General features: G+C 43.1%; 1 protein-coding gene across 4 annotated transcripts in view; it reads left to right on the forward strand.

Annotated features, from left to right (window-relative positions):
• LOC117353586 (NFX1-type zinc finger-containing protein 1-like) overlaps positions 1-12,054 on the forward strand; it is a 299,791-nt gene that overhangs the window by 282,531 nt on the left and 5,206 nt on the right. For all 4 annotated transcript variants that reach the window (XM_033929706.1, XM_033929708.1, XM_033929705.1 and 1 more), the window contains one exon: positions 6,419-6,514. In XM_033929706.1, the coding sequence (XP_033785597.1) occupies positions 6,419-6,514 (96 nt within the window). The remainder of the gene's footprint in view (positions 1-6,418; positions 6,515-12,054) is intronic.

A 12,054-nucleotide genomic window follows, 5' to 3' on the forward strand; every position in this document is an offset into this window, starting at 1 on the left:
AATAAAGCTTCAGTTTTAACATGTTTGGTTGAAAGTAAGTTCGCTGGTGAAGATAATCTAACAGTTCTAGCCTCTAGGCTTGCCTACTTGGTCACAAAAAGAAAATGCTTCAGCATAACCTTCAGTTTACCTAACGTGACCATTTATGTTTTTTCCTCAAAATGGGACATCTACTAATTTTCAGTCACGCCCCCAATTTCTTCCATTCATTTTTCATGTACACACAATATCTTATTAATTCGTAATGGTAACCATAAAATTAAAAAAACACAAAGCACACTGTTTGCAGAGAAAATGTTAATTACCATATATATTTGGGGGGGGGGGGGTTTCAAAGCGGTCAAGACAGATGACTTTAAAATATGCAGTCACCTCAGTAACAACTATAGAAAAATAGACAAATATAGTGCAAACTATATAGACAGCAAATATAAATTCTCAAAATTGACACATTTTGATCACTAAATTGAAAATAAAATCATTTTTCCTATCTTTGTTGTCTGGTGAGTCCTGGTTGCACTTCCTTCTGACTGTGCATCTTTTCTTTGTCTTTTTTCCCCTCTTTCTTTCTCTCTCCCTGCCCCCCCTCGCAAGCCACCCCTGCTGATTTCTCCAAGACACTGCCGCCAACACAGGAACAGATCAGGTGTGTGCAGTGACTGCACAAGCTTTCTATCCCCCTCCCCCGATGTCAATTCTGATGTCGGAGAGGAAGTTCCAGGCCAGCCAGGCAGCGATTGACTGGCCCGGAACTTCCTCTCCGATGTCAGAATTGACGTGGGGGGGGAGGCTTGTGCAGTCACTGCACGCACTTGATCTGTTCCTACATCAGCGTTGTTCCTGGTTGATCGACTCGCGTTGCCTTCGATGTTTTGGGCACCCCTGCACTAGGGAAAACACTACAGGGGGTTGCTCAAAAACGGGACATTTCGACATCCCGAAGCTATGCTTGGGGACAGTGGGATGGGCTACCTAAAAACAGGATGGTCCTGTTCAAAACGGGATGTATGGTCACGTTAAGTTTATCCCCCTTCTGAAAAACACTCATTGGCTTCCAATATCTTACAGAATTACCTATAAAGTAGCTCTACAGATTTTCAAAATTCGACTTACAAATTCTCTATTTCTTGACCGCCTTCTCATACCTTACGCTTCATCGAGAACACTAAGATTGATAGAACATCATCTGCTCACCGTCCCTTCTCTGAAAATTATTGGCAGAAGACGGTCAGCAATTTTTTCTGTGACAGGGTATCTACGTAATGAAATAGCATTGGATAAATTCAAAGGCTCCCTAAAAAGTTCTTTATATAGGGATGCCTTTGAAACTTAACTTCATTGAATATGACTTAACTTCATTGAATATGAGCATTTTTTTGCTCATATTATTTCTACCCTCAATGATCAAACCTCTTTTCAGAAGCTCTCAAACCTGTCCCGTTGTGTTTATCCTTATTTGTTCTTTCTTTACTATACAATTTGTAGTTCCTCCCCTCCTCCTTTCGTACCAGTCCTGTTACTTATAAATTTGTCCAAATTTTGTCCCATGATTTTAGATTTGTAATACACTTTGAGATTGACAATGCGTGTACATCAAATTTTAAATAAAACTTGAAACTTGATATAGGTCACTTTCAAAATCCCCCTCAAAAAAGTCCATGGCCTCTTCTGAGTCCAAACACTCCCTGTTCTCAGAAGTTTCATCTAGCATTTCAAAATCATTATGAGTGGACCTTGACCTGTATGCTTGGCTGAGGTAAGAAGTTACTTCTGGTGCTAGGAACTGGTCTGGCTTCATTACAAGGTTTCCCCTCCAGCTTGGGTTGATTCAGTGGCTGCCTCCCCTTTGGGCACTGCTGCTGGGCCCTTATAAGCCTCAAGATAATGATCTGCAGGTGTGGCCTGTTCCTGGCTAAAGTGGTGACTAGAATGTTCTTGGTGTTGCCTCCAACTGGATCCCCCATGAATGTTGTGAGTCACCTCATAAATATTCCCCCTAGGAACAGTATCTACAGCTCTGTTGGTTCCACCTGATTATTGTTCCTCATTCCTTAACCCAGTCCTTGGTGAAAACAAATGGGTATTAAGCTGCTCACTACTTCCCTAGCTAGTTTTGGGCTGAGGTATCGGTAGTATTCTTTCAACTTGGTATTGTATTTTCCTTTGCCTAGCACTTGGCACAAGCGTTTTCTTACTACCCTTCTCAGTCATAGTATGCAATGTTAAGAGTGTATAGTAAATATTTACTATACAGTGAACAAGTGGTAAGAGGAAATCAGTATTAGTACCATTCAACTATATTAACCTTCACATAAAGAAGCATAATAAGTAAGGGGTTTGTGTATTTCCATGTCAAAAGCAACAGGCTAATGCAATTTTGGTTTTATCACATTGCAAACACAGATGCAATCCTTTTCTCTTAGTTCTGAATTCTCTGTCTCCATGCATGCAACAGGGTAACACCAAGACTGGATCAGCCCAACACCTCTTGCTGTATGGTCATCCTAATAATGAAAATATAAAATATTATAAGAATAGCCTTACTGGGTCAGACCAATGGTCCATTAAGCACAGCAGCCTGTTCTCAGGGTGGCCAATCCAGGTCACTAGTACCTGGCCAAAACCCAAGGTGTAGCAATATACCATGCTACCGATCCAGGGCAAGCAGTGGCTTCCCCTGTCTTTCTCAATAACAGACTACGGACTTTTCCTCCAGGGACTTGTCCAAACCATTCTTAAAACCAGCTACGCTATCCGCTTTTACGTTCCAGAGCTTAACTATTATCTGAGTGAAAATATATTTCCTCCAATTAGTTTTAAAATTATTTCCCTGTGACTTCATTGAGTGTCTTCTAGTCCTTGCAGTTTTTGACAGAGTGAAAACGATCCAATTGTACCTGTTCTACACTAGAGAATGACACGGTGGCGGTTTACCCGCTGCCACCGCGTTTAGCTGCGGGTAACCCGCCGAAACGGGGAACGAAAACTAGCAGTCGCTGCGGGGAAGGGGACAAGGCCATTCACCGCCCCGTGGAGCGGTGAATGGTCTTGTCCCCGCAGTGAGGCATGAAGAATCGAGCGGTCCCCGCAGCCCACACCCATCTGCCCAATCGATCCTAGTGATTAGCCAGCTCTCTCCCTTCTCCTCACCTTAGTTTGTAGGTTTTCTTTTTTGGCGACCCGCATGCTATCAAAGAGCTGCACACCCGCTGCTGCTCAGTTTCGATCTTCTGCTCTGACGCAACCGGAAACAGGAAGTTGCAGCAGAGCAGAAGATTGAACACTGAGCAGCCGCGCGTGCAGGTCGCCGAAAAAGAAAGCCTGCAAACTAAGGTGAGGAGAAGGGAGAGAGCTGGCTAAACACTAGGATCGATTGGGCAGGCGGGTGGGGGCTGCGGGGACCGTGCGATCGCCCGTGTTCCCGGCTCAAACTGGAAGGAGGGAGTGAAAGGGAAAAGGATTCTGGGCCAAGGGGATGAAGACAGAAAAAAAAAACCCACAGCAGGAAAGAAAGGGAAGGACAGGCAGGTGAGCCAGATGCTAGAAGCGGGAGGGGGGGGGGGAAGAAAGAGGGAAAAAAGCTAGATGGGGTTGAAAGAAGAGATACACTGGTATGGAAGAGGAAGATAGGGGAATCTGGACACAGGAAGGTAACAGAAAGAGGGGAAATTATGTGCATGGGGCATAGGGACAGAGACATAAAGGGGACATGCCATGGGGATGGTATATGGACACGGGGGGGGGGGGGGCAATGGCAGATACATAGGGGAGATATTAAAAATGGGGAAAATAGGAGCACAGAAGCGAGATGGCTTGTGGGGAAGGGACAGGGATCGAGCTCGCAGGCTCCAGTGGCTTGCACAAATTACATTGTAACGTGCCATGAAAATAAGAGGGAGGAAGGTAGATAGGCCACGCGAGAGGAGCTGAAGGATGGTAGAAAGGAACAGATGGTAAAGGAGGGAGGGAAGGGTGGTGGTGGAAAGGAATAGGACAGACATTGAAGGAGGGTGGAGAGGAACAGACCCTGAAGGGAAATGTGGAAGACAGAGTGGGAAGAAGACAGATGCCAGACTATGGGGGAGCGGAGGGAAGAAGATGGGTGCTAGACCAATTGGGGGGTGGGGGTGAAGGGAGAGGCACAGTAACAGCAAATGGAAGACGCAGAGAGAAGACACACAGTGGATGGAAGGAATTGAATGAGAAGATGTGGAAAGCAGAAACCAGACAACAAAGGTAGAAAAAAAAATTATATTTATTTATTTATTTTTTGCTTTAGGATAAAGTAGTATATTAGTTGTGTTGATAAAAATTTATAAACAAAGCCCTGCCAGCTGAACATCTCTTTCTCTAGTTCAGCAGCAGGAACTTTGATTTATAAGAAAGGAATAAGCTAAATATTACAGTACTAAGGCTTATAAGGATGCAGCGGGGACGGTGACGGGGCGGTGAATGGGATGGCAGTGGTGGTGACGGGGCGGTGTAAGGGATGGTGGTGATGGTGACGGGGCGGTGAAGGGAACGGCGGTGATGGGGCGGTGCAGAGGATGGTGGGCCGGGGACGGGGCGGTGACGGGGACAGATTTTTTCCCCGTGTCATTCTCTATTCTACACCACTCATGATTTTGTAGACTTCAAACATATCTCCCCTCAGCCATCTCTTAGCTGAAGAGCCCTAATCTTTTTAGTCTTTTCTCATACGAGAGGAGTTCCATCCCCTTTATCATCTTGGTTGCTCTTCTTTGAACTTTTTCTACCACCACTATATCTTTCTTGAGATAAGGAGACCAGAATTGAACGCAATACTCCAGGTGAGGATGCACCATGGAGTGATACAAAGGTATTATAACATTCTTAGTCTTGTTAACCATACCTTTTTTAATAATTCCTATGATCTTTTTTGCTTGTTTGGCTGTCGCCGCACATTGGGTGGAAGGTATCATTGTAATGACTACAATGATACCCAGATCTTTCTCTTAGGCACTAACCCCCAAGGTGGACCCTAGCATCTGGTAACTGTGATTTGGGTTATTCTTCCCAAAATGCATCACTTTGCGTTTGTTCAAATTAAATTTCATCTGCCACTTGAACACCCAGTCTTCCAATTTCCTGCAAGTTTTTACAATCTGCATGTGTTTTAACATCTTTGAACAGTTTAGTTTCATCTGCAAATTTAATCACCTCACTCCCAATTTCCAGATCATTTATAAATAAGTTAAATAGCATTCGTCCCAGTACAGATGCCTGCTGCACTCCAATGTTTACTCTTCTCCATTGAGAAAAATGACCGTTTAACCCAACCCTCTGTTTTCTATCCAATAGTCAATTCCTAATCTACAACTTTGTATCTTAAAATCAAGATACACTATCAACCGGCTCACCTTCATCCATATGTTTATTTACACCTTCAAAGAACCCATGCTGACTCAATTTGTCTACATCAGTGTTTCTCAACTCTGTCCTGGAGTACCCCCTTGCCAGTCATGTTTTCAGGATATCCACAATGAATATGCAAGAAAGAAATTTGCATATAATGGAGGCAGTGTATGCAAATCAAGTTTGTGTTTTCATTGTGGTTATCCTGAAAACCTGACTGGCAAGGGAGTACTCCAGGACTGAGTTGAGAAACACTGGTCTATGTGTTCCACAATTTTATTTTTTTTATAATTGTTTCCACCATTTTGCCTGGCAAATAAGTCAGGCTTTCCTAAGTCAGGCTTACTGATCTTCCCTGGAACCCTTTTTAAAAATCGGCATAACATTGCCCCCCCTCCAATCATCAAGTACTACAGACGATTTTAGCGACAGGTTATAGATCACAAACAGCAGGTCACCAATTTCATATTTGAGTTCTTTTAGTACCATGGCAGCTCTGTTAAGAGAATAGTTTTTTTTTTCTGGCAAGACTAGGCATTCTCATCACATTCCATATTTTCCCACAGGTAGATCAATCCTCATATCCATGTAATAACATGAGTGTAATATAAGAAAATAAAGCCTAGTTCTGCTAGAGTACTGACTACACAGTCCATTCCCTCAGTTAGGTCTGCAGACCCCCAATTTGTAACCACCTGCTCCTCTACAGTGTTTACCTCCATACACCAACCATGCTTCTAAGGCCTTCCAGTTTTTCCCAGTCATTGTCTCCTCCTCTTTGGGACTCAGTCTTTTCCCCACTACTTTTCTAGCCTTGTTATAGTGAGACCATTTGGTACTGGAAAGGGAAGATTTTGATCCCTCTTACCTTTCAAGCTCCTCTCAGGAGCTCTCTTTCTAATTTTGTGGACCTTTGTGTGTCTGTTTTCATGCATTTTTGTTATTAGACTAAAACAAAAATGAAGCTATTAAATTATTCAGCTGTATAATTCAGGACATATATAGTTTATACATGATTTGGTCTTCTTTCTTTCTTTTTTAGCACCGTATGAGATCTGAAATTGCCAAGTTGCTGACACCACACATCTATGATAAGCTGGAAAACCATGCATCGGTTTATCAGTATGAGAGAATTAAGGTGTGTTTTGTTATTTTTAATTTCCTTTGGGTTTTTAAATTTTAAACCATGCTAAAGTAATTTATGACATAGTTGTTGGAATAGGCTGGTGCACAAGCGCCCAAGACCCCACTGAAATTATTAGCCAAGCCTAGCCCAGCCCATAAGCATTGCAGACTGGGCATCTACCTAGTGTCGCAGTGAGGGGACTGGAGTAGTATATCTTACCTCCCCTTCTCTTCTTTCTGCCACTGCTGCATCCCTCCCCTATTCTGGAGGCAAAGAGTAAAAGTGGATTCAGTGTGAGTGTGTTTTCTAGAAGAAGGGGGAGGGGAATGGGACATACCGCTTTTTTGTGGTTACATATTCAAAGCAGTTTAGATATATACAGGTACTTAATTTATACCTGGGGTAGTGGAGGATTAAGTACAGGCTCTTGCTCAGACACTATCACATTCCGCACCAACCACCTGAGAGAAAACCCTGCATTGGAGGGAGTGGGTTGTGATGGCACCTGAGAATAGGCCTATTCTTCTAGACCCTGCATTAGCACTGAATCCACTGTGCTCTTCACCTCCGGAATGGGGAGGGTGATGGAAGCAGCAGGCTTGGTAATAAGGAGGAAAAAATGGGAGATTCTAGTTATAGAGGGGGAGAGAGAGGGAGAAGGAAGCTACAGAGCTTATGGAATACAACTATGATGTTTGGTTAATAAAAGATACCATAAATCATGACAGCACAATGTCTCTTGTTGCTGGGGCAAAGCTCTGCCTTCCCAGCTCCACTTCAAGGCCCATACCAAACATCTCCATATCTCATCACTGATTTTAAATGTCATTTTTTTTCTTCCATTCTGGAATCATGACATTTAAAATCAGTGATGAGATATGGAGATGTTTGGTATGGGGCTTGAGGTGGAGCTGGGAAGGCAGAGCTTTGCCCCAGCAACAAGAGACATTGTGCTGTCATGATTTATGGTATCTTTTATTAACCAAACATCATAGTTGTATTTTATAAGCTCTGTAGCGTGTTAGGGCAGCATGTAGGTAAGAGAGAGAGATTTAAGATGTGCTTCAAGTTGGAAATAACTGCAGCAGATTAATCCAGAGACCAATGGGATAGTACACATCTACCAGCAGGTGGAGACAGAGAAACTGATTAACAGGTGGTCCTATTGGCTGGCAGTCCTCCTGTATCTTCAGTATGCTCTGTCTCCCAGCAGGTGATGGTCACTATTCAACTAGCTCCTGGATTCTGGCTGTGACTGGACAATTAATTTTCTCCTGTTGAGAGTGCTCTTCAATGAGACAGGGGTGACCGGCTGAATAGTGCCAGCTTTGGAAATTACACCTGGGCCCCCCCAGGTCACTGCTCCACCCTCCCCTCCATTTGGATTGAGGGGTATTGGTGATTCTCTCAATTTTTCTTCTTTCCCATTAAAAAAAAAGAGAGAGAACAAAGTTGCTGTAGCTGGTCTGTGCTTATCTGACAGTCTACAGCAGTGGTTCCCAAACCTGTCCTGGGGGACCCCCAGCCAGTCAGGTTTTCAAGATATCCCTAATGAATATGCATGAGAGAGATTTGCATATAATGGAAGTGACAGGTATGCAAATTTCTCTCATGCATATTCATTAGGGATATCTTGAAAACCTGACTGGCTGGGGGTCCCCCAGGACAGGTTTGGGAACCACTGGTCTGCAGTCTACAACTACCAGTCTTCACATCTTTCCTGCCAGTTTGGATGAGAGAAATTTTAATTTTGCTTTTTTTATTATTTTTGCTGGTTTAGTTCTGCTAGTTTAGTTAACTTTCCTGTCAGTTCGGGTGACAGTAATTTTAGTTTTGACTTTGTTTTCTGCCAGTTTGTGTCTGTCAGTGTGGGGGAGAAGAATTTGAGTTTTCACTTTATTGTGTCTGCCGGTTTGGGTCTCTGACACGAGTTACTTATTTTTGTAAGTGGTTTGTGTGCGCGTTCACATTGTCGGCATGGCAGCAGAGGCAGTGGAAAGGTGTTCGCATTGTAGGAAGTGACGAACCCCATTGGGCCTGTGTGTGGTTGACTGAACAGATGCTGTGGGGGAGAAATTTCATGCCGCCCGAGGCAACGCTGCTTTTTTGCCGTGAAGTTGAAGCGCGGTCCAGCTACTCTTCTCTTGCGGCAGTAAGTGGGTGTTATTGCATTTGGAGGTGAGCTCCACGCCTACAATTACCAGGGTTCAGGAGGAACTGGGCCTTTACCACGTGCAGGAGGTGCGCGAGTATTTCCTTGTACTATCAGGAGCTCAGTAGCATGCTTGCTGTTCCTCCCTGAGCCTGTTCTTTGTCGGCATTTGCTGTGGCATATATTTTATGAGTTGCAGATGCGTCGGCAATTTTCATGCAGTCTTTTGTAATGACGCAGCAATCAGGTTCAGTCACCGTTGTCTCCCGACTTGGTTCTTTCATATGCTTTGAGTCCTGCTGGCTTGGGGCCCATCCTGATTAGCCTGAAGCCTTTTTGCATGGAGTTTCAACTCTGTGCTTATCTGCTCAGTTTTGGCTGAAGACAGATCTCATCACAGTGTTGGCAGCAGCAGGTGATTACCCTGTACTTTGTATGGGTTTCTCCATGTCTCTGTTGGAGTTCCTCAGTAAGCCTATGCAAGTTGGAGATTTTCTTCTTCTATGTGCCTCTGTGCGGTTCTCTGTCTGTCTAGTACCACTGTGGAAGTGATTCCTAGTCGTAGTAATGATTGTTGTTGAGTTCGGGGAGACTATAGTGGCGAAGTATAGTAGCCTGGTGGTATTTCACTTATTTGTCAAGGCATGACTATTTTTCTTTCTAGTGTGGCACATCCTCTGATACATAGGCTGTCGCACAGGATTCTGAGACCGCCATCTTCTCAGGGCGAGTGTTAGACAGCTCCCAACTTGGCTGGGAGGGCTGTGCAGCTACTGGTGATCCTGGACCACTCACTTAATCCTCCAAGACCATCACTTTGAATACCAAACCAATGAAAAAGGCAGTATTAAGTACCAATTCACAAATTGGTCATGGTTCACTTGACTATGCTTTCTCTCTTTTCAGCTCTGAGCCATCCCCAGGCAGGTCTCAGGGGGACAAAGGCTATAATATTAGTTGGAATCATCCCTGAAGTTCTCTTTCGGGATGGTCTTATAGGCATCAAGGTGCAAATCATTTGTCATGGGATGTAGAATGCAGCTTCTGGATTGCGCCTAGTGTATCTTCCCTTTAAGGGCAGTTGGTTTTTGGAGAAGCTTGGGTGAAGTTAGTAGTGGATTCTAGGATTTCTGGCTAACTGAGGTTACTGCAGGTTAATTCTAGGAGTTCTTTTTAGTCCTCCCTGTCACGGTTGTTTTCAGAATTCCAAAATCTATAGTCTGGGCTGGCCATATTCCACTCCTCCTCGTATTCTTTCTTACACCACGAAACTGGATTTTTCTCAGGAGAGTTACTTTACTCCATACAGAACTTGCAACTTTCATCCTCTCCATACTCCATTCTGAAGGGGTCTTGTCTCCCTCTGCCAGCTATTTAGGCTTTCTTGAGGAGGGGGAGAGCATGATCATGTACGATCAATGGATTTGGGACATTATTCAGGATGATTGCAACGGGTTACAAGTTTACATACATACAGCATACACAAACATGGCACAGATTGGCACAGCATAATGAGCATTGTTGAATTTAAAAGTTTAATGCTAATGTTAGTTGTATGTAAAAGTCTGACTAATGCGAACTATTACCATTTGGTGACAGATCTGTTGAATTTAGAAGTTTAATGCTAAGGTTAGCTGAACACAAAAGTCTGACTATTGCGTACAATTACCATAAGATGACCGTTTTAAGCCTGTTAGCTGAATCTAAAAATCTGACTAATGCGAACAATTACCAGTAGATGACAAATTAATATTAGAATAGAAACTCAATATATTGGAATTGATTAAAGTTGTAGAATTGATTAACTTCTCAAACTCACACCATACACAACATATTAAATACACACCACACTTAACACCACCATGAGGTCCACATCACCATATTTTCCGCAAGCAATCCTACTGATATTCCTGCTCCTAACTGACTGGAAAGCAACTGCAAACAATATATATCCAATACCAATCATAGCAAATTCCAAGGGAACTACCCAACCAATCAGGCATCTCACAATTGACAGAAACTCAAACCAACAGCCTTACGCATACCAACCCACCCCAAAATCAACGAGTAGAAAACCAAAAAACAACCCCACAAGAGTTCACTCATATACCCAAAAACAACTCACAACATACCTATAGAATATACCACTCTCAAATGTGAATATGTGAACATCAGAGCCATAGGCCCTAAAACAGAACGCATAAAAAACTGGATAGAAGAAGATAACCTAGACTGCCTTTACCGCACAGAAACATGGCTCACCTCTGACTCAGACCCTAGAATAACTGAAGTTTGCCCAAAGAGCCACAAAATAATGTTAGTCTGCAGAGAAAATAAAAGAGGAGGAGGAATTGCCATTATAGCCAGAAAAACAATAAACCTAAAAATACAAGACAACCAATACATGGACTTACTAGCATGCCAACTTTCAAGCACATCACTTAAAGGAACACTAACTTGCATTCTATGCTACATAACCCCAAGTAACTGGAATACAGCTAAACCAATATTTGAAGTATTTACTTATCAAACTCTCTAACTACAACATACAACCTACTTCTAGGAGACCTCAACCTTCACCTCGAAAGCCAATCTTGCAAAAATGTAGAAACCTTACTAGCATATCTCAAGGCCTTAATCTTAGATCCTCAAACCACACATGAAAAAGGACACCAACTTGACATCGCAGCCTATATGTCCCAACAGCCCACACAACCAGAGATCCAAATGTCAAACAGTAAATGGAACCGTTTTCTTTGGTCTGATCACTACACATACTCCTTTGAAATCAATTGGACCAGCAACAAATGCATTCCAACTATTCAACAAACAACTCACAACTCACGCAAACATATAGACCCCACCACATTCTGGACAAAAACAGATACCATAATACAACACTACACACCCAAAGACTTCATCTCACAATGGAACCACCTAAGTACTGCAACCCTGGACGAACTAGCCCCAGAAACGCTCAAAACCAAAATCCACAGAAAATCAGACAAGTGGTTCGACAACGAACTACTCCAACTCAAAAGAAAATGCAGAAAACTAGAAAGAAAATGGAGAAAAAACAGCCAAGAATCCACAAAAACAGCATGGATAGCAACAAACCGAAAATATAAACAAGAATTGAAAGAAGAAAGAAAGGCATACTACTCAAAACAAATAGGAGAAGGACCTCAAGACACAAAAAAGCTATTCCAACTACTAAAAACTCTCACAGACGCCACACCCTACATAGCCAACGGCGACCCCACCCCTCCTTCAGCCACCCTCTTTGCCACATACTTCAAAAATAAGATCGCAAACATCAGAGCCACGTTCAACGGAACCCCCTCACACATAGAGATCTCATTTCCCCCCACAGAAAAAGATCCAGTCGCAGCGAATAGAA

Source organism: Geotrypetes seraphini, chromosome 2 (assembly GCF_902459505.1).
Source record: "Geotrypetes seraphini chromosome 2, aGeoSer1.1, whole genome shotgun sequence".
NCBI classification, from domain to species: domain Eukaryota; kingdom Metazoa; phylum Chordata; class Amphibia; order Gymnophiona; family Dermophiidae; genus Geotrypetes; species Geotrypetes seraphini.